Here is a 21,448-nt window from a genome sequence, read left to right on the forward strand (position 1 = left end):
GTTAACAAGGGGAGCAGTGACAAAACACAATGGGCTGGATCGACTAAGATCCCAATTTGCATATACTAATTTGCATGCACAATCTAGAATTTGGATCATGCCCTCTGTCCCTGCTCCCTAATGTGTGTGTGTGTGTGCGGGTCTTGATTACAGATGGGAGACTGCTGCGCTGGTATGGAGATCCCTCGGCTGCTGCCGATTAACCCTAGGCATTTAAGTTCCGGAGCCACAGTCAATCAGCGCTGGATTATAGACACTGCTACCAGTTAGTCACGTCGCCAGCTCTTTGCCGATCTCCGTCTGCATCATAGTAGCGATTCCAAGCTCCAGAATACTAACTTGATATTTTTTTTGTTCCGTAGCTTCCAATACTCCTGTCTGTGATCTTTCCTCGCCCACCTGCCTGCCTGCCTTCACCTACCAGACCAGTCTCCCAGCCATTATCGGCTGAACACAATAAATGCTTCTTTTCCAAAACCTCTGATTCTGCCTCCTTCCCTGCTTTAGAGTCCACCAATCCGGCCCTGACAGAATTAGAATCAGAGACGTTTATATGAAAGGCAAAGGTTATGCTAGATTTTGCTTATTATACTAAAAGTCTTTTTCATTAAGTTATTATTATTATTATTGTTTTATCATTTAGGACATTAGCACAGAAAGGTCAGATTTTGCTTGGACAAAAGTCTTATTGCATATACAAATGTATCGTAGAAATTGTTCCAGTGCTTACTTTCTTTTGGTGCTCTCAGGTTTGCTACTTGTTCTCTGTACTCAAGTTTCCTTTTTGAAACTCAATTCTTTCTGTCTCAACTACTTGGAAACCTTATAGACAACTCGGCCGCTGTCTCCGGGCAAGACCACTTGGCCTTTTGTGTTGTCAATTCTTTGAGGGCACAAAGGCCAAAAGCCAGGGCACCAAGGCCATAAAATAAAATGATGGTGTCATGTCGATAATGAATTTAAGTTAAGGACTAATGACACTTCTGAGGAAGATTCAGTTGAAACTATCAAGCAGGTAAAGAAACATCTCCTACACTGTTATGTGTGAAGATAAGAAAATATTGAACATATCTAACCTAGCAGAACACTGCAACACTGGCAGTAACAAAACAGTGCTAACTGCATAGACTAAAAAAGTGTCTATGAACAGCCAGTGCATGTCACATATCATATTATGGCAGGAACAAGCAGTAACATCTATGACCTTACCTTAAAGCTCAACAAAACAAAAACCTGACAGCAAACTAATTAGCGTTTGTTACAGGCTACAGTTGGTACTCGGCACGTTAAAAGTGGGTCAACGTTGAAACGACATAACGTTACAGTACAAGCAATGCTTATTTATCTGTAACAAACTTAGGCCATATATGTTGAAATTCCTATCTTATACAGTTTCGAAAATCCCAGGTCGACCCGGGTCAACTTGCCTTTGGCGCGCTTTCACATCGCCACAAGCCCTGGGTCAGACCTCCTGCTGTGAGAGCTGCGTGCCTGTTTTTTCCTCCCTCATTTGTCATTGCGTACATTGCAGATAACATTGCAGTTTGTTGATGACCTGAAGAATGGACCGGTGAAACCCCGGCTCCTACAAAAGGCTGCTGATATTAGAATAAATCACTGTGTCCTGCACAGAGCCTGATATCTGCTGCCAAATCTCTTCGGATGCAGAGCGCTGCCCTGATCGTTAAAAAGGTGTGGGATATCGCTATACAAGCTGTATAAACACAGTCGCACATGTATTCCCCGATCGGTGCAATTTCCTGAACATGACATTCACCTATGCGCTTCCATTAACGATAATGTAACACGTTTGATTTGTTTGATTGAAAATATGAACAAAAATCTCTCAGAGATCAATCTTTATGGGAGTAGACCAAAACTCGTTGAGCTGAAGCTTCTACGATGATACAGTCTGTCAGACTGTCGAGTGACAAAATCATCAACATCAGAGCGAAAAACCCGGGTCGACGCAGCATTCCTGTTCACATAAAGCCGCACCAAGACAAGCCGATATAATCATTTCACATCGAGCAGGGCTTTATTCGTACATTAATTTATCAGTCTTACCTCAGTGTAGTAATGAGAAAGCCCACAAGGTGGCACTGTTGGTTGAGAGAACCTGAATACACACATAGAGGAAGTGAGGGTTGTTGATGTTCAGGGCCAGCCCAATGTGATGTGTCGATGTGTATGGAAGTTTTTCTGTGCCATCAGAGTTTGAATATAAGTTGCTAGGTAAATGTAGTTTACATAAAAAATCAACATCAAAAAAGTTCAACCTCATGCTCAACAGAAAAAAAATTCAACCTCAAAAGTTCAACCTCTAAGCTTCAACGTCCAACTTTCAGCCCCTGAAAAAGCTGGACTTAACTTCCGGGTGAGCAGGGAGAAACAATCATCCCCGTCTTTATTCATCCAACGTCTAGCCAACCAGGTTACGCTTCATTGGTCATGAGGCGACGCGAACATAGGACAGATCAGCCATGGCCACCAACACGACTGATGAAGCTTCTGATAGTACTATTTGCGTTCGTGAAATTGTGTAGTAGATATTACTCGATCAGTTGAACATTGATAGAACTATTGAACAGTATCTACACTGAAATTTTACTGAAAACTGCGTTATAAACTAGCTAGTTAATGGTTGTGAGCACCTTTACCCTCAGCTACTATCAACAAGCCAGCCTGAACTGAGCAACTCTGCAGTGACTAATGTGCTACTTAGTAATCAGAGTAACTGAGTTGCTGATCCAACTCACTGTGCGTTACTATTTTTGTACATTTTCTGAGTAAAAAGGTATGTTATTGCTTTCCTCTTATATATTTTACCACTGCTGCTGTATGTCATCACTGGTAAAATATATTTTTTCCAATTTCTTTAATATGTTTTCATTATTTTTAGTATTTGAACTCTTTTGTAAATAGTACCTCATGCACTGTTTTGTATATACTTCGTGTCGACACTGTAAAGGAGAAGCTCTTCAATCTTGTTATACACTATACACTGCATGATGACAATAAATGATATTCTATTCTATTCTACTGTATTCTATTCTAGCATCTCGGGAGTGACATGACGTGAAGTCCTATCCAGGGCCTCGTTTATCAACCGTGCATGTATGTGTGCGTAAAGAGAGCATAAGCACATTCCGTCGCAAAGTATAGAATTTTATCGATTTGTACTGGTGCATAGAAAAAATGTGTACATTTACGCTCTGACTGTACATATACACAAAATCTAGTGGTAGAACAGTGGAACTACACATAGAACTCATTAAGAGAATCGCAGTGTTCACCAATCTCAAACTTCACACGTTACAGCATATTGCCGGTCTCCTATCATAAAAAATGTCAATCAATAATTTAGCAGACACTTAAATAAATGGTGTGACAAGCTATAAAAGACAGTTGTGATGGGACAACCTGAAAAGAAAAGATGAAGTACAAGTACCATTCATTATCTTGAGCGTTAATCTGTTAAACATTGCTTTCCCAAAAACATACAAAAAAAATCTTGTTGGAGCCAGACACAAACCACACGAAAGCCATCCCAGTACACATCCAGCTCCTGTCCAGCCTGAGATGTTCGGCCACCAGAACTTTTCTGCGAGTTTGGAGACTTATGCAGCATTTCACAGCCGACACTAAGCAGAATCATGCGGCAGTGATGGATGAAATCATATCTCTGGTCTCAGTTTACATCCAGTTCGCATACAGACATCACCAACAAGTCATTGAAGTCATTGGCTGATTCCCAAACATAATTTGGAGCCATAGATTAACTCACATCTCAATAAAAACACATGACGAATTCAGTTACGTGTATATGTGAAATAATTTTATTCAATCAATATACAATAATGTGCGATGCAAAGAAAGAAATTAATTTTTCTTTAATTTGATCTAATTTCATATTTTATTTATTTAACATTTGCAATGTGCATGCATCAGTCTGTATCGGTTACTCATTTATTTGCAGTAAAGTATTGGTGGTGTTGCTCAGATAATCCTTCATTTCATGTAGGGATTTGGTAGGGTGTTGTTGATTCTGCAACGATTTTCCTCCAAAGGCGGCACAGCGGCATGGTAGTTAGCACTTATGTCTCCCAGCAAGAAGGGTCCGAGTCCAGCTCGGGCCTTTCTGTGTGTAATATTCATATTCGTATTTGTTTTTTTGGCTCTTCCTTTGTTCATTTATAATCTACTCGTTTCTGTTCTGGGGCCTCATTTATTAAATGGTGCATAGAAAATGTTCTAAATGTGTATGTGTGTCAGTACAAAAAAATCAAACGTGTGGACACCAATCCCTTTAAGAATGTGTGAAGGGATTTTTTTTACCTTTACTGAAATCCAACCCAGTACAGTTTCATGATCCACGGGTTGCAAAGAGAAAGAGGGTCAGTCCCACTCGTTTGTTGTTTGTAGCTGTGGAGGTAAAGATGCTCACAGCCAGTAACTAGCTCATTTTTAACGCAGTTTTAAATAATGCCATTTCAGTAAAACAGTACTCTCTGACACTCCATCAGTCGTGTTGGTGGCCATGGCTTATCCGTCCTATGCCAGTGTCGCTTCATGATCAATGGGGCGTAATCTGATTGGTTAGACATTGGATGAATAGAGACGGGGATCGATCGCTTCTCCCTGCTCACCTGGAAGTTAAGTCCAGCTTTTTCAGAGGTTGAAGGCTTGTGGTTGAAAGTTGGAGGTTGAAGCTGAGAAGTTGAATTGTTTGAGGTCGTATCTCTGAGGTTGAAATTTTGATTATGTTGAATTTTATTAGGTTGATTTTTTTTTTATGTTGAATTTTTTAGGTAAACTATATTTACCTAAAAAATTTTATTCAAACTCTCATGGCACAGAAAAACTTCCATAGATGTGTACCCTACCTGCATTTCTCCAGTTAAGTGAAGTAAAACCATCCTTCCTGAGACACCATGACTCTGGTCTGAGTTACTACATAAATGGCGACGAGGATAACGATTTTCCAGCGGACTACTTCGTGGGAAGGCGCACAAATGAGTTAGTTGGACTGCTAAGTGGCTGCAACAAACGAAATAAATGCCGGTGGCTATGGTCGGGAATACTGCTCCATTCGATAACTGGATTCAGACATGGGAGGAATATTGTGAGATTATCCAACATTTTTTTGAAGCTAACAATGGATAACAACAATATAACAACAATGGATGCTGGTCAACAGAAAGCTATTTTGCTCAGTTCAGTGGCCAGTCAGATTCCTAATCTGGTCAGCCCCGCTAAAACGGGAGACAAGTCATTTGATGAGCTTGTGAAGCTGCTGAGGGACAATTTCAACCCTAAACCCAGCGAGATTGTGCAGCGTTACAGATTCAACTCAAGAGCAAGGAAGCCTGGATCAGTTATGGAATATGTGCTTGATAATGACGCAAAACACAAGTCCAAGCTATGCCAAAACTACCTCAGGAAAAAAGAATAAGATGGTAAGCTTGAAAACTCCATCGAGCTGGTTTGGGATGAACTGGACAGAAGAGTCGAAGCCAAGCAACCTACAAGTGCCACACATTTATGGGAACTTCTGCAACAGACTTGGGAAGAACTTTCTGAAGAATATTTGATTTCTATTGTAGAAAGAATGCCATGAGTATGTTCAGCTGTTATATATGCCAAAGGTGGCTACACAGCCAGGCCAAGACAGTGTTTTAAAAGAGCTTCATCAATGCCATCCAGGGAGGTCCAGAATGAAAGCGCTGGTCAGGAGTTATGTGTGGTGGCAGTGTTATGTGTGGTGGCCAAAGCTGGACAAAGAAGTGGAGGATACTGTCAAAGTCTGCACAATATGTCAAGAGCACCAAAATGTGCCAGCCCCAGCCCCTTTACTCCCGTGGGACTGGCCAGACAAGCCTTGGAGCCATATCCATTTTCAGCTCACTGTTTTAAACGGTTTAAAATGTAAAGAAAAAAAAAAGTAACGTCGGGGTAGGAATTCGGGATCTATGTTAAAGTCTTTTTTTAGTTAGTTGAAACAGCGGACTCCCGAGCCCCGACGCGGGAAGTCGGGGTCTATGTTAAAGTCTATTTTATCAGGTAAAAACAGCGGTGTCACGATCCCCGGGGTAGGAAGTCGGGGGCTATGTTAAAGTATTTTTATCAGGTGAAACAGCGGTGTCGCGTATAAAACCGCTAGTCAGCCGATGTCATACGTGCATTTCATCAGGGCCTGCCGCTGAAGACGTCTCCAAAGATGCACATTTTTTTTTTCTGGGGAGGGTAAGTAATCTCTGTACCTTTATTATCGGGTGATTCCTTTTACTAGACCTAACATAGTTTCCCGAACCTGTTTTTCAAAACACAGATATTTTTTCGGGAAAGCATCAAAAATGGATCCTTGTATGTAACATTTTAAGACCTACATGATTTTATACATGTTTCATTGTTACGGTATAAGGATAACACAGGGCCTTTCTTCCAGACACTGAGAAAGCGGCCTTCTTTTGCCGTGCATATGATGAGGACAGCCAGGGCATCTTATGTAAGGCAGTTATTTGATTCAAATGAAGCTATAAATTTTACAGAAAAAAAAAAGAAATTTACAAGAATTAATACTACTGTATTTTTTTTTGTAGGCACCTCTGAAGTAGTCCCAACCACCCCGTCTGTATCAGTTCAGAATGGTTAGTTACTTTCCTTTAAAAACAAAACAAACAAACAAAAAAAAACTGCATGTGTGAATATATTTATATGTGTGTGTGTTTCACCTAAGTATTATAATAATAAATTGTTTTCTGTTTATAGTATATCCTTTTTAGACCGTAATCTGGCCAGGGAGTGGACTGTTTGAAGGTAGAAGCACTAACACTCTTCCTCTTTCCCTTTGACTCTGTATCCCAGAATGTATGTGATAGATTCTATTGACTTGTATTATACTTTAGCAGGTGACGATGCAATACTAGACAGCGTTTTGGATTAGGAGAAAGAGAGTGGACTTCTATCTCAATCTGAAATTAACACAACAGACAGGCCAGAGACACCTCCAACTAACGGTAAGAAAAGAAAAAAAAGTATAAATTTTAAATAAATAAGTAAAATAAATCTAAACCCGTCTCTTTCCATTTTGTAGAGTGCAGACCAGAACCCGCTCAAAAGGTGAACAACGCTTGTACCAGCGAAGACGGTGTCTACCCACTACTTGTCATACCCGACACGTCAGAAAAGCAAGGCAGACAACCGGCTAACAGTAAGAATTTTTTTTTTTTTAGAAACTAAATGATTATAAGTAAGCCATGTCACTCATTGTGATGTTTTAACATGATTCTAATAGCTAAAGAAGCTGACACTGACGGAGGACCATCTGGATCCAAAATTAACATACCAGAAGCGCCAGAGAAAGCAGTGACTGACAGTAAGAATAAAATACAAATTTTATACAAACTTAAAATAAATAATAGCTAATCAGCTAAATAAAATAAATACTTCTTTATCTATTCTGTAGACTCCAGGCCATACCCCAAAGTGAAGCATTCCAGTAGAAGAAGTGACAGGAGGAATACGAGGAGATCAGCTTCAGGACGTCGGAGCCTATCGAGAGGGAAGGTTGTGAAGACTTTTTGGAAAATACTGACTTCTGTTTGTGAATTGACCTCAGCTTTGACTAGGTAGAGTCGTGTGTGTTGTAATGATGAATGATCAAGGGGAAAATTCGTTCTCGCAGTCAGCTCTGCTATCTTTACAGTCTACGGTTGAAGTTTTAAGAGATATCCCGGCCCGTCTAACCTTTTACCCGTAAACGATCCGTTACCCGGTCCGTCCTCGTACTTCCCACCTGCAACACCAGTCGCTCAGAGGGGTGCGGGTCAAAATCCTGAATCCCCCAGGAGGGTCTCCAGAGACAGGTTTAATAACATTGAAATAAGACAGATGCTGAATTTCAACTTTACCAATCCTGTGAGTTACGCAGAGTTTATCTTAATGTGATGGAGACTCTCCAAGCAGCGGTTGAAAGGGCTGTATCCTATGCCAGATAGGGGGATGTGCAGCTAGAATTAAGGGGGGATCAAGATCAAACGGCGCCTCTGTCATAGTCACACACGACGGCGGTCTACCTCTAAACCATGTTCAAGAGGCTCTCAACTGCCTAGTGCAATCAAACATGAACATTATGCTGGAAGATGAGATGGAGTTACTTGTGCAGGTGGTACGTAGTCCTAGAGGGGGTGTTAAAAGAAAACTGCAAACCATCTTTGACGATGAAATCTGCAGGAAAAAAGCCCATTGCCTGAACATAGTCATCAATCCTGGCAACCAGCTCTGCTTTGCCATTAACCTCGCTCAGCTTTTAAACCGTGAATTAACCACACAGCAGGCCACTGAGCACGCTAAAGTGCTACAGAATCATGCGGGGTTAGCGGACGACACGCCTGTGACATTCATTAATATTATCAAATTTGAACAGGCTTTAGATTGCAAAATCGTCGTCTTCTTCAGAGCGGACGGTGAGCGGGCCCTGTCTAAATTCCAAACATCTAAAGGAATGCATCCTAAAACCCTCTATCTCTTCCTCCATCAGAACCATTACTATGGTATCACCAAACTGAAAACATTTCTAGGTGCACGGTGTCTGCGGTTACTGCCACACAGGTTTTACTAACTTATGGCAGCATCAGTGCCTGGGCCGTTGTTCTGTATGCTTCACATCAGACTGCACAAAGACCGAGACTAAAGTGATTAAATGCCCCGATTGTAATATGACATGTCGATCCGACACGTGTTATTTAAAACATAAAATACCTCATCACCACCCCACCGGCGGTACAGCCTCCAGCAACTGCGATACAATTAAAAAGTGCAATACCTGCAGAGTGGTGTATTACTCGGCCATCAGCGGCAGCACCCAGCACAAATGTCGAGCTAAGACATGTCCGGTCTGTTCCGTAAAGGACCCGGGTGAGGATCATCTGTGTTACATGACTCCTTTGAAGGTTGAGACTGATTATTCGAACCGCATAGTGTTTTATGATTTTGAAACATTTGTAGATGAAACAGGCAGACACATCCCATTTTACATCAGTACACAGTCGATGCTAGGAAAGAAGTGGGGTTCCTGGGGCATTACTTGCACAGCTAGCTTCTTTAAACACTTCAGAAAACAGAAATACAGAGGCTGCATCTTCATAGCTCACAACGCTAAGGGTTTTGACAGTTACCTGCTTCTCAGTCATATAATTCAGCAAGGTATGGCACCCCGTATCATCATGCAGGGCAGCAAGGTGTTGCAGATGGTGGATGAGGCGTTCCGTCAAACATCGCTTTCCTTCGTAACCATGCCCCTAGCAGATATGCCCGCAGCCATGGGCCTCGATGCTGTGAATGCTCCATGCGACCAGGAACTAAGCAAAGGTTTCTTCCCCCACCTTTTCAGTTCAGAGGCTCACTTAAATTATGTAGGCCCTTACCCTCCCCCAGACACTTACGGCGTAGACAGGATGCCTTCGGACACGCTGAAAAAGTCCAGCGCCTGGTACGCCACCAAAGCTGGCTGTACATTTGATTTCAGAAAAGAGGCAGTGCTTTATTGCAATCTCGATACTGAAATCCTGGCAGCATCATGCTTAAAGTTTCGCGAAGAATTCATCCAAGAGACACGCGTTGACCCCTTTACATTGATTACAATCGCTTCCGCCTGCATGAACGTCTTTAAAACAAATTTCCTCCCTCCAAACACTTTGGCTCTACCGTCCGCCGATAACTACAACCAGCAATTTAAAAACTACTCCAACTCTGGCATCCAGTGGTTAGAGTGGGTCTCGCAGAACGAAAACATCGCTATTCGACACGCTCTGAACAGAGGAGAGAAAAAACTGGGGAAATACTTTGTGGACGGCTATGCAGAGACTGACGGTGTTAAGCATGGGAGTTTCTCTGTGTTTTTTTCACGGCTGTCCAAAGTGTTACTCGCCTACCGAAGTGAATCATTTGTTGGAGACTCCCTTTGAGCAGCTCCACTCAGCCTGGCAGGCCAAGCTGCTCACCCTGCAATCGGAGCTACACATCTCAGTACAGTTCATATGGGAGCATGACTGGATCCAAATGACAAAATCTCATGACGGAGTGAAACAGTTCCTCCTTTAGTATAGTGCACCGCAGCCCTTAAAACCTCGCGATGCGCTGTTTGGAGGTAGAATTTGTCCCATCCGTCTAAAGTACACGACAAGCGACACCGAGCAGGTTCGTTACGTTGATGTTACATCCTTGTATCCGTACATTAACGCACACTTTCACTACCCCCTCGGCCATCCCGAAATTATCCGTCAGGGTTTTAAAGATCCGCGTGAGTACTTCGGCCTGATTAAAGCTGTCGTGTATCCCCCTCGGAAGCTATTTCTACCTGTTCTACCGCATAAAACTGAGCAAGGCAAACTGGTGTTTACTCTCTGCCGCGTGTGTGCTGAGATCAACCATCAAGCCAGTTCGTGCATGCATAGTGACAGAGAAAGAGCTCTATCCGGTACCTGGACGACTGAATTCACAAAAGCCCTAGACAGTGGATACCGTGTAGCCCAGATAACAGATAACCCAGAAGTCTGGCATTTCAAGCAAAAGAGCGACTCTATTCTTTGGGGCTACATCAACACCTTTCTGAAGGGTAAACAGGAGGCTTCTGGTTTCCCCCCGAAGCATCGGATGAGGCTAGCAGGGATAATTACATCAGAGACTACGCAGCCAACCAAGGTATTGAATTAGACCACAGTAAAATCGTACCTAATCCTCCAAAAAGACAGATTACCAAACTTTGTCTCAACAGCTTTTGGGGAAAGTTTGCCCAGAGAACCAACTTAGGTCAGACCACCCTCATCAGAAAACCTGAAGAGTTTTTCAAGTTTCTGTTTTCAGAGCAGTACGATGTAAAGTATTTTGGCTTTCTGAATGATGAGGTGGCTATGGTGCAGTGGCAGTACGGTGACAGGTACATCCTTCCTCCCCGGAAAAGCAATAACATCTTTATCGCAGAGTTTACCACATTCTACGCTCAACTGACTCTTTACAGATATATGGAGATGGTACATGATCCCGAAAGGATTCTGTACTATGACACCGACAGCTTGATTTATGTCATCAGAGAGGGGGAGACGCGTCTTCCCACAGGTAACTACCAGGGGCAGCTGACAGAGGAGCTGGGCGGGGACTACATTCAAGAGTTTACAGCAGCAAGTTATGCATATCAGACCAGAGGGGGTAAAGTGTCACTGCGCGTGAAGGGTATCACACTGAACCGTCAGAGTGGTGAAAAGATTAACTTCAACAGTATTAAACAGTTGGCAGAGGGTTACATTGAGAATCCTCTTAGCGACGCCATCATTACAGTGCCTCAGCAGAACATCGTGTGAGATAAAAAAGGCTTCACCCTGAAAAATTCTTCATTCCAAAAGAGGTTCAGGGTGGTGTATGACAAAAGGCGTCTTTTAGCTGGCGGGCGATTAATATTTTCTGATTAATATTATTAATCAGAAAATGTCACACTCTCTAGGAGAAGAGATTGAGTTTGACCCCAGATTGCAGCTTCCTTTTTCGTGTCTGGTGGTGGGTCCGAGTGGATGTGGGAAAACTGTTTTTGTAAAAAATGTTCTGGAAAACTGTGAACATGTCATGAATGATGTACCTAATAATATTGTATGGATTTAAACGTCTTTTCAACCTTTGTATACTGAACTGCAAAAGAAAAATAAAAAGATAAGATTTATTGAAGGATTACCGGATTCTTTTGAAGACGAGTCTCTTTTTCCAGCCGACCAAACACACTTGGTTATTTTGGATGATGTCATCTTTTAAGCGTCTGATCACTCAGAGGTGGTAAGGATTTTTACCCAATACCGGCATCACTGAAATATGAGCGTCATAATGCTCACTCAGAATGTTGGCGTTGGCCTGACTCATCAGACAGAAAGCGTCACTCACCCGGGTTAGTTTAATCCGCAAGTCGACGCTGTTCAAAAGAAATCTCTCGCTAAAGAAGATGTCCCCGTGCAGGGGGCCCATCACGTGAAACTCGCTCGAGGCGGCACTTAACTGAGCTCTTTTAACCAGACCCCGATTCGGACCGTCAGCCGCCACCACGGTTGAATCCATAAATCCGGCTGTGTCTTTATAAAACAGACCGACTGAACACTGACTAGCAAGTGTTTCATGACTGTAGTTCAACAAAAGCTCTATCAAAGCTCTGTAGGGGTGTGTAGCACTGGACTGAGAGATTAATCTATCTCCCAGGGTCACATCAACCTGCGAGAAAATGGTGTTGAGGGGATAGTTGATCAGGCCCACACGAGCGTCCTGTGCCAAGTTTGTCCCATCCTCGTTAGTAATTTGTAGACGCAGGAATAGCAGAGTGTTGACTAGATCCAGATATTTCTCTCCATCGCCCGGGATAAAAAATTCTATAGGACCGGTGTCCGTGAGAGTCGATAAAGGGGAAATCTCTGTATACTTACTCTGCTCGATAGACATCTGTGTCACCGGAGCAGCAAATAAGTCCAGTTCCGTCATGCTGCATTCTGGCGATTTGTGATGTAATAGAGCCATTTTCAGAAAATATCTTTGGCCTTCCTTCCTTTGGACCTTCGTCTCTGCACTGAATTACTATAAGCCGTTGACTTGCGCTTTTTATGAGCCGCTACGCGACGTCTGGGGGGTCTCTTTCCGGCTCGTCGAGCGAGAAGCATAAGTCCTGATCCTTCTTGGTTCTCTTCCTCTGAACCCTGCTGACTACATCAGATGCTATGTTCTTAGCGGCGTTTTGAAGATGAGGTTTTGCGATGGTAAAACCTTTTTTAACCATCGGCGTCACAAACCTAAATATTTTTGAAAATATGGATTCCAGCCCCCTACTGTACATCATGGGGGCTCCATGGAATCCTGGCAGGCCGCTTCCCACTTGATCTTCATAATAACTTACAAATCGATAAAGATCGGGGTGAGGTTCCACCACCACCATTTTCAGCTCACTGTTTTACATGGTTTAAAATGTAACGTCGCAACCACTTTCCCGAACCTGAAATCTACCGGCCGGCTCTGATCGGTCTTGAGCTCGATGCTGATGTTTTCAATATGTCTTTTTGCTACCGGTAAGTAGTAGGCGGGGCTGAAGGTGTGTGAAATAACATCTCCAAATTTACCCTCAATTTGAACCGTTCTTAAGAGCGGGGCATAAGCGTCACCCACCGCCTGATGCTGAACCAAATCGCTATAACAGAACATATGATATAACCCCACTTTTATATCAGCGGGGCGAGGAGAGTGTCTGAGTAACCCGCTCGTAAACCACTCACTGGGTTTTAATCCTAACATATAGGCCATGGGAGGGAAAAACGTAGTCTATAACAGCCGCTACGTAGCCACTGAAACTTATGTTTACATTCGTGATATCGCAGAGTAACGTCGGTGCTAATTTCCCTCATACAGGCGTTTATCTGTTTCATGATCTGCTCTTTGTCATCATAATATCCGCTTTCAAAAGGTTTGACGTGCAGGGTAAATCTTTTCTCATCCAAATTGATAACGGGGTCAATCGCATCCAGGGCACCATGTTCCCACGCGTCAATCCAATGAAAAAAAGAGTTGTCTTTAGGAGTATTATACCACGTGTGTGGAAATCTCCGTCAGTGCCACCTGCCATGGGCCCTCCAGGTGGAAATGTTACTGGCTATAGTGTTTTCAGTAAACACATTGAGACTGGCGTTAGAGGGTAAAGTCACATAAAACCCTCTTCTGTTCTCGCATCCATGACTCTTTGTGATACGGAAGACTGTCGCGTGCAATGACTTTATACATCAATCAGCTGACCTGCGGCTACCCAGCTATTAAATTTCTCAGGCCAGTTTTTCCAACGCACCAGAACCTGTTTTCTACCACGACTTGTGCGCTCATCCAGAACGGCTTCCACTTGGTACGGTTTATCCTCGGTAATGGTTACTTTTTGTAGTTCGGCCTCATAAAAGGTTCCGTCGATAGGTTTCCCATCATAATCTTTTATTTTGTACACCGGTGGAAGGCGGGGAACACATTCTGATACGGTGAAAAGCTCGTCCGTGTAACTCTGCTCATACTTTTTGTCAAACACACTCCTCAGCTTGGAAATCCTCACTACATCACCCTCTTTTAAATTAATTTTCCACGTGTTTTTTTGACGAAGAGGAAATGTCCCGTACAAGTTTTGAAATACTGCAGGAGAGTACTCAGCTGTGACGCCGTTCGGTTTCATTTTTATACTCGTATGATAGCTCTCATTATAACTTTTAAGCAGATCCTGCAAAACATCTCCATATCGACGCGTGTTTCTGGCCGTAAAGTATCGCCACATTCCAGTCTTTAGCGTACGGTTGAACCGCTCGACGACGCAAGCTTTGAGGTCGCTAGCGGTTGAGAAGTGAGTAATATCATGCTTCTTCATCAGAGCATTAAAAGTCTTGTTATAGAATTCTTTACCCGCGTCCGTCTGTAACTTCTCAGGCACTTTGCTCTCCTTTAACACCAAGGCAAAAGCCCTGCTCACTTCACTTCCCGTTTTTGTCTTCAGTGCTCAACATTTTCCAGGTTTGGATGAGAACAGCGGCTGTGAACTTCCGATGTATGATAACATGCAATGTTTGCAACATTTGTAAGATATCATTGCTCGGCCGATCTTGAACGTAATGGGGCAATGCATCGACGATCAGAGCGTAAAGTGCCAACAGGTGAAACACATTCATTTCAACAGTTTCATCATCATTGATTATACCGCAGAATGTATCCATCACAGAGCTTTCAGTGAATGATGTTACAGCCTTTTGTACAAACACTTCCCATTGAACATTTGTAGCCCGAGCACGTACTAAATCCAAAAACATTTCAAATTTTTTAACTTCGTCAGGTTTCGGGCTACCGCTGATTTTAATTTTTTTTATCATCGTTCACTTTGTTGGTAACAGCTTGCTCTAGAATAGCAGATAGCTCCCACACGATGTACCTCAGTCTCACAGCCCTGAACACTATTCTCAAACAATTCCCCATGGTAAAGAAAAACAAAAAACAAAAAAAACAACAAAGATGTAGATAAATGCACATACAAAGTCAAAAAGTAATCTAAAGATAAATGTGTTCTAAATAAGGAATTTATTCCGGCGGTTTTCAGGCTCCTCTCCAGGTATCGGCAACCACACGAAGTAGAGCTATTTTCATAATGTCCTCTCCAACCAGTGAATCGTACAGCTCACCGATTCTCTCAAAGATATTCTCACAGGACCTCAGGTCATGTAGCATGGCTTCAGTCGCACCTTGAATTCTGGATTTATCGACAGAGATACGAAGGGCAGTCAACAGCTGCTGCAGGGCCGGTATAAACTTTGGTGTCCAGAGTCTCCTCATCAGCCGGTGAAAGTGACTCCTGTAGAAGAACCTGGGGTCACTCATGGTTTCTCTGGCTAGGGTGGTCTACCTGACACCCGAAGCGGATCTCATGACGAAACTCCTGCAGGACAATGTTCAGCAGATGTATGATGCCGGCTTTAATATTTTCTTGGAGGGTGGAAGACAGCAACCCAGCATCCAGCTGGTCTTCAGTAGTAGGCTCGGGGAGGCACGCCGCAGAGCTCTCCTCTTCTACGCCTGACACAGGAGATGAAGGCGGAGTGGATGGTGGAGTTTCCTCTTCCTCTTCCTCTACCAAAGGAGATGAAGGCGGAGTGGGTGGTAGAGTCACCTCTTCCTCTACGAGAGGAGACGGAGGTGGAGTTGAGTCAAAGGTGAGACATGGTGCTCAAAGTTGAAGTTGGTGTCTTCTTCGGACCTGGGCTCAGGTGTTCAAATTTATGCTGTGGTCAGGGAAGTGGGCGGGGTTGGGGGGAGTGGCCTTGTAGTCCTAAAACAGATGAGAAATGTCTTTTCTCACCAGCGTCACATCTTTCCAGAGGCGGCTGTTTTGGAATAGAACGGTGATGCGGTCGGCCGATTCATCCAGCATCTTCATCCACTCAGCAACCGGCACACTCGGGCACCTGAGAAGTACCCCATTTTCAGAGCTGAAACGGTCCAGCACCAGGCGGCCGCCTGGACTTTTCTTCCAATGCATCTCCAATTTTACTCTGTAAAACCATTTACTGGAGCTGTCAGATTTGGTCTCCCATATTATCTTGATGAATTTTTTGATTTCTTCTTCTCCCTCATGGAACTTGAAGGGATCCCTCTCCTCCTTCAAATGGGCTTCTCCCTCTTCTTTTAGCATTACACAAGATGGAATGCTCTCGCCTCTCATGCATCTGGCCACCAAGCCGTTCAGTACTCCCCAGTCATTGGAAGTGAATATGGCATTCGGTGTGTCAGGACTGAAGATTTGTCCCGGATAGAGATGATACATACACACTTCAGCAGTGTGATAGTTGAAAGAATAGCCAAATTTCTCAACTGTCTCCAAAAGCCACTCTTCCTGGAGAGGGCCCGTTGGCGGCTGCTGGAATCTGCACTTAAACACCATCAGTTTTCTCGGCGCCATCCCTGGCAAGGTTTCCTGAATGACGCTCAAAGGCGTCTCACTAATGATATCGGAGGTGTAAGTTCTCTTGCTCATTTTTATTTTTCAAGTCAGCCGCGGACTTGAGAATGGACTGCAACGACCTTCGGTCATCATTAGCTTTTCACTTGGCCGGAAGCATGGGAGGGGGCAGGTGGCATTACGTGATTTTCATAGAAACATGTCTGTGTGCCTGTGTGTGACTGGGGGTCTGTGCGTGTGTGTATCTGCCTGTGTGTGACCGGGGGGTCGTGACTCCGCTGTTTCATCTAATAAAAAGACTTTAATGTAGACCCCGACTTCCTAACCCCAAGGGAAGTGAAATACCACAATATCCAAAAATACCACAACATCCAACCACCACTGGTTACGCCCACCTTGACAGTTGGTTATGCAACACCTTGACAGTTGGTTACGCAACAACTTGAAAGTTGGTCACGCCCACTTTATCGGTCACGCCCCTTTGATCCATCAAAGTCAATCAATTAAATTTTGACAGATGGTGTTTTTCTTTACTCTCTCCAGAAGAACTGCTGCTAGGGAGGAAGCTGCATTGCACACTGGATCTGATCCATCAGGATTTGAAGAGGGAAGTGCTGAAGAAACAAGAACAACAAACCAGAGATCATGACACCAAGGCAAAGACACACTGGTTCAAGGTGGGAGGCTCAGTGCTGACCCAGGACTTCAGTTTTGGTCCCAAGTGGATCCGGGGTGTTATAGAGTCAGTGACTGGACCGGTATCCTATACAGTGATGCTTAGTGATGGAAGCATAGTCAGGAGACATGTGGACCAGATTCTGACGCATCAACGGACATCAAAGAAGACCACAAAGAGACATCAGACTGACACAATGCAGCAAAGTCACACCTCAACACATGACAGGACACTGTTGGATGTGGAGGATGTTGTTCTCAGCAGTGATAAGGTGAAGGAGCCAGCAGCTGCAGAGGTGAGAAAGCTCACAAGGTGGTGAACCTGAATAGACACATAGCGGAAGTGAGGGTTGTTAATGTTCGGCGCCAACCCAATGTGATGTGTTTTGATTTCTCCAGTTAAGTGAAGTAAAACCGTTCTTCCTGGGACACCATGACTCCAGTCTGAGTTACTACACTCAGTCAACTTTTTCTCTTTCTTCAGTGAAAATTCAATGTCACAGACGTGGACAAAAGTGGGTGAGGGGTGTGTCTGATTAAGTCTCCTGGTTGGCTGGTCAGTGTCAAACTGTTATTATAGCCCATCCGAGCGATTCATGCCAGGCTCGAATCAGATCCACCACTGATGAGTTGCCCAATAAGATTGCAGAACGTCATCAAAAGTCGTATTTTCTCAATAGACGCTGGTGGTGTTAAAGCTGTGTTGACAGTCAAGAGGCAGACTACAAAACTGCAGGGCATCAAGGCCACTGTGGCCTCACGGCATTTATTTTTTTCGAGGGCACAAGGCCAAATTGAGAGGGCCATGGCCCTTGTGGCCCTCGTGCCCTGGTTCCAACAACACCTACAGTCTTCAATCTCATCTCATTTCCTACATCTAATTAGACTCAAGCTTGGATCTTCTCGCTGGGAGCCATCAGTGCTAACCACCAAACCACTGTGCCACTCCCATACACTTCAATATGTTATTTCATTTTATATAAAAAAATATAGAAAAATGTTTTAATAAACGTGTGCTCTTACCAGCATAGACCACAATTCCTACGACAGTCTCCGTATTGCGGATGGTGCAGCTTCTTAGCAGGAGGTTATCAATATGTAGCCCAACACGAACCCCACTCGAGTCCTTTCTGTGGATCAAGATACACAGTTTTACAAAGTATACAGCAGTGCTTAAATTTTTTTGTGCCCACCATTGTATTTTATATATCGGCATTAAAATAACTCAAAACTTGACTCATGAAAGTAGACAGAGAGAATCCAATCAAACTTAATGGAAATAATATACTTTTGTATTTATTTAATCAAGAAAAATAACCAGATTAGGGTTATCTAGCATCTGGCACAGCAGTGAAGTCAATGAGTCACCATTTACGTGAGAATAACAACATGCCTCAGAGAAGACAGGTGAGGAGCCCAGTGAGTTACTGCAGCAAATTAGCAGCAATTCATCAAGTGTGTGTAAATACTTCAGTTTAGATGAAGCCCACTCTTCTGTGAGATGCAGAATATGTAAGTCAATCCTGAAATACAACAAATGTACTGATGCAATGCACACACATCTGAAAAGGTATCTGTAAATAATGGAGAAGGAGTTGCTCGCGTATCTTTAATAAACTTTATTGCACCAACACTCCGGACTACAACAACACGTTTTTCCGTGACACCATGACTACATCCTCTCCCTCCCCTCCCCAGCCAGGTCACCCCTGTCCCTCACAGTTGAGAAGGCAGCTGGGCCCGACAGTGATTGTTCATGGCTGCTGAAGGTCACTGCAGACCAACTGGCTGAGCCCCTCCAGAAGCTCTTCAACCTGAGCTTACAGGCAGGAACGGTCCTTGCCAGGAGCCTTCGGTGCCTGGAGGAAAAAGAACGGGTTGCTCCTGAACACCAATGACCTGGTCATTGACTTCCATACGTCCAAGTCCAAGCCTATCCTGGGCAAGAATATTGAGGTGGTGAAGACCTAAGAGTCCATGGGGGTGCATCTGGATGACAAGCTGGACAACAGGGACACTCTCTTTAAGAAGGCTCAGAGTAGGCTCGGATATTTTGATGATTGTGTGTAGGGAAATGCTGGCCATGTTTGACCGGTCTGTGGTGGCCAGCATCCTCTTCTATGCAGCAGTCTGTTGTGGTGATAACATCTCAAAAACACTGGTCAGCTAAACAAGCTGGTCAAGAAGGCAGGTTCAGTGATGGGGCGGTGCCTGGACTCCCTGGGATGGATGCGGTGCAAGATCTTTTTCAACATATATCTTAATTCTTTTACTTCTTTTCTTTTTAGTATAAGTTTATTTCATTCATACAGCACCTTAAAAGCAAAGCACATTTGCACCGTAGTGCTTCACATTCAACATGTCATATAAACATGCAAATTACAGATCAACATCACTGTGTCAACAAATGAAAAGCTATTAACTCCCAGATAAGGAAATAAAAACAGATCAAATGCCATTGAAAGCCAGGGAATAAAGATGGGTCTCAATGTGCTTCTTAAAAGCATCTGGCAGGCTGTTCCAGAACCGAGGGACTGCAACAGAAAAGGCTCAGTCACTCGCCTTTTTTTCCCCGAATGTGGTACAGCCAGCATACCGCGGTCTGAGGATCTCAGGGTTCTGGTGGTGATGTAAGGGATGAGAAGTTCAGAGATAAATGAAGGGGCGAGACCATGGAGGGATTTATAAACAAGCAGAAGAATTCTGAAGTGTATCCTAAAATGAACGGGGAGCCAGTATAATGATGCAAGAATGGGAGTGATGTGGTCTTGCTTCTTTGACTTTGTTAACAGCTGGGCAGCAGCGTTTTGGACTAGTTGGAGATGGGAGATGGTGTTTTGGGTAATACCTGAGTAGAGGGAGTTACAGTAGTCCTGAGTTAAGTGCCTGATTTTTGAGATGGTTCTGAGCTGAAGGAAACTGGACTTGACAACAGAATTTACCTGCCTGTTCAAACTTAAGTTACTGTCAAATAAGGCACTGAGGTTCTTTGCATATGGTGAGATATAGTAGCAGAGGTGGTCAAGGTTCTGGGTGGAAGCAGTAGTATGATGTGGTGGGCCAAAGAGTAGGACTTCTGTCTTGTCCTCATTTATCTGAAGGAAGTACTCAGCCAATCAGTCTTTAATGCCATCAAAACAGTCTTTTATCCAGGTGATGTCAATCTGACTTTCATCTGTGTAGCAGATGGAAGGAGATGTTGTGTCTTTGGGTAATTTTTCAGAGCAGGATTATGTATAGGGTGAAGAAAAGTGGTCTTAAAACTGAGCCCTGAGGAACCCAGCATGTAATATTTGCAGGTGTGGAGGAGGAGCTACCAATGGAAACAGTGAATTGTCTGTTCGAGATGTAGGAGCAGAACCAATCAAGGGCAGGACCAGAGATGCCAACCCAGTGTGACAGACGGCCGAGGATGATTTTGTAGTTGACCGTGTCAAACATGTGCTTAGGTCTAAAAGAATTAAGATGGAGCATTTGCTGGTATCTGCAGCACAGAGGAGGTCATTTGTTACTCTTAAAAGAGCTGTCCCTGTGCTGTGGTGTTCATGGAACCCTGACAGGAATTTTTCAAATATATTGTTCTGATTTAAGAAAGACAAAAAAACAAACAAACAAAAAAAAACACTTTAGAGATAAAAAAGAAAGCTTAGAAATTAATCTAAAATTGTTTGGAATATTTGGATCAAGACCAGGTTTCTTGAGGAGTGTCTTTACTATTGCATGCTTGAAACAAGATGGGACAACACTTATGGCTAAAAAGCTGTTAAAGATTGTCATTAAGCTAGGACCAATTGTTCCAATTATCACTTCAATACGTTTGTTAGTATTCATTAATACACAAGACCAGATGTTACAACCCTCGTGCCGTAATCTGAGACAAAACTCCTCTAGAAGCCCAGTCCAACCAACCAGCAGACTAGCAGTAAGCTACTAACTAGCCTAGCCAGCAGCAGTAGGTAATAGAGATGATGGGGGATGTAACTACACTTCAACAAAACATCTCTCCCCTCTGCCAATATCAGAAATAAGATACAACCAGACACCAGTTACATAGCCTAGTCCACAGCAGGAGGTAATGAGAGGTGGTAGGACATGCAACTACACTTCAACAAACAACTCTCTCTTCTGCTAGGATCACAAATAAAAAACTACCAGACATCAGCGAATTAGCCTAGCCACGGAAGTAAAACACTAAAAAGCACCAGCTAATTAACCTAGTCACCCATAGTAGGTAAGAAATGATGGGACATGCGACTACACTTCAACCAAACATCTCTCCCC

General features: G+C 43.5%; 1 protein-coding gene across 2 annotated transcripts in view; it reads right to left on the reverse strand.

The window, feature by feature from the left end:
• atp10d (ATPase phospholipid transporting 10D) overlaps nucleotides 1–21,448 on the reverse strand; it is a 128,993-nt gene that overhangs the window by 76,027 nt on the left and 31,518 nt on the right. For both annotated transcript variants that reach the window (XM_047610454.1, XM_047610453.1), the window contains exon 6: nucleotides 18,191–18,297. In XM_047610454.1, coding sequence (XP_047466410.1) covers nucleotides 18,191–18,297 — 107 coding nt within the window. The remainder of the gene's footprint in view (nucleotides 1–18,190; nucleotides 18,298–21,448) is intronic.

This window comes from Mugil cephalus, chromosome 17, assembly GCF_022458985.1.
Source record: "Mugil cephalus isolate CIBA_MC_2020 chromosome 17, CIBA_Mcephalus_1.1, whole genome shotgun sequence".
In the NCBI taxonomy this organism is placed as follows: domain Eukaryota; kingdom Metazoa; phylum Chordata; class Actinopteri; order Mugiliformes; family Mugilidae; genus Mugil; species Mugil cephalus.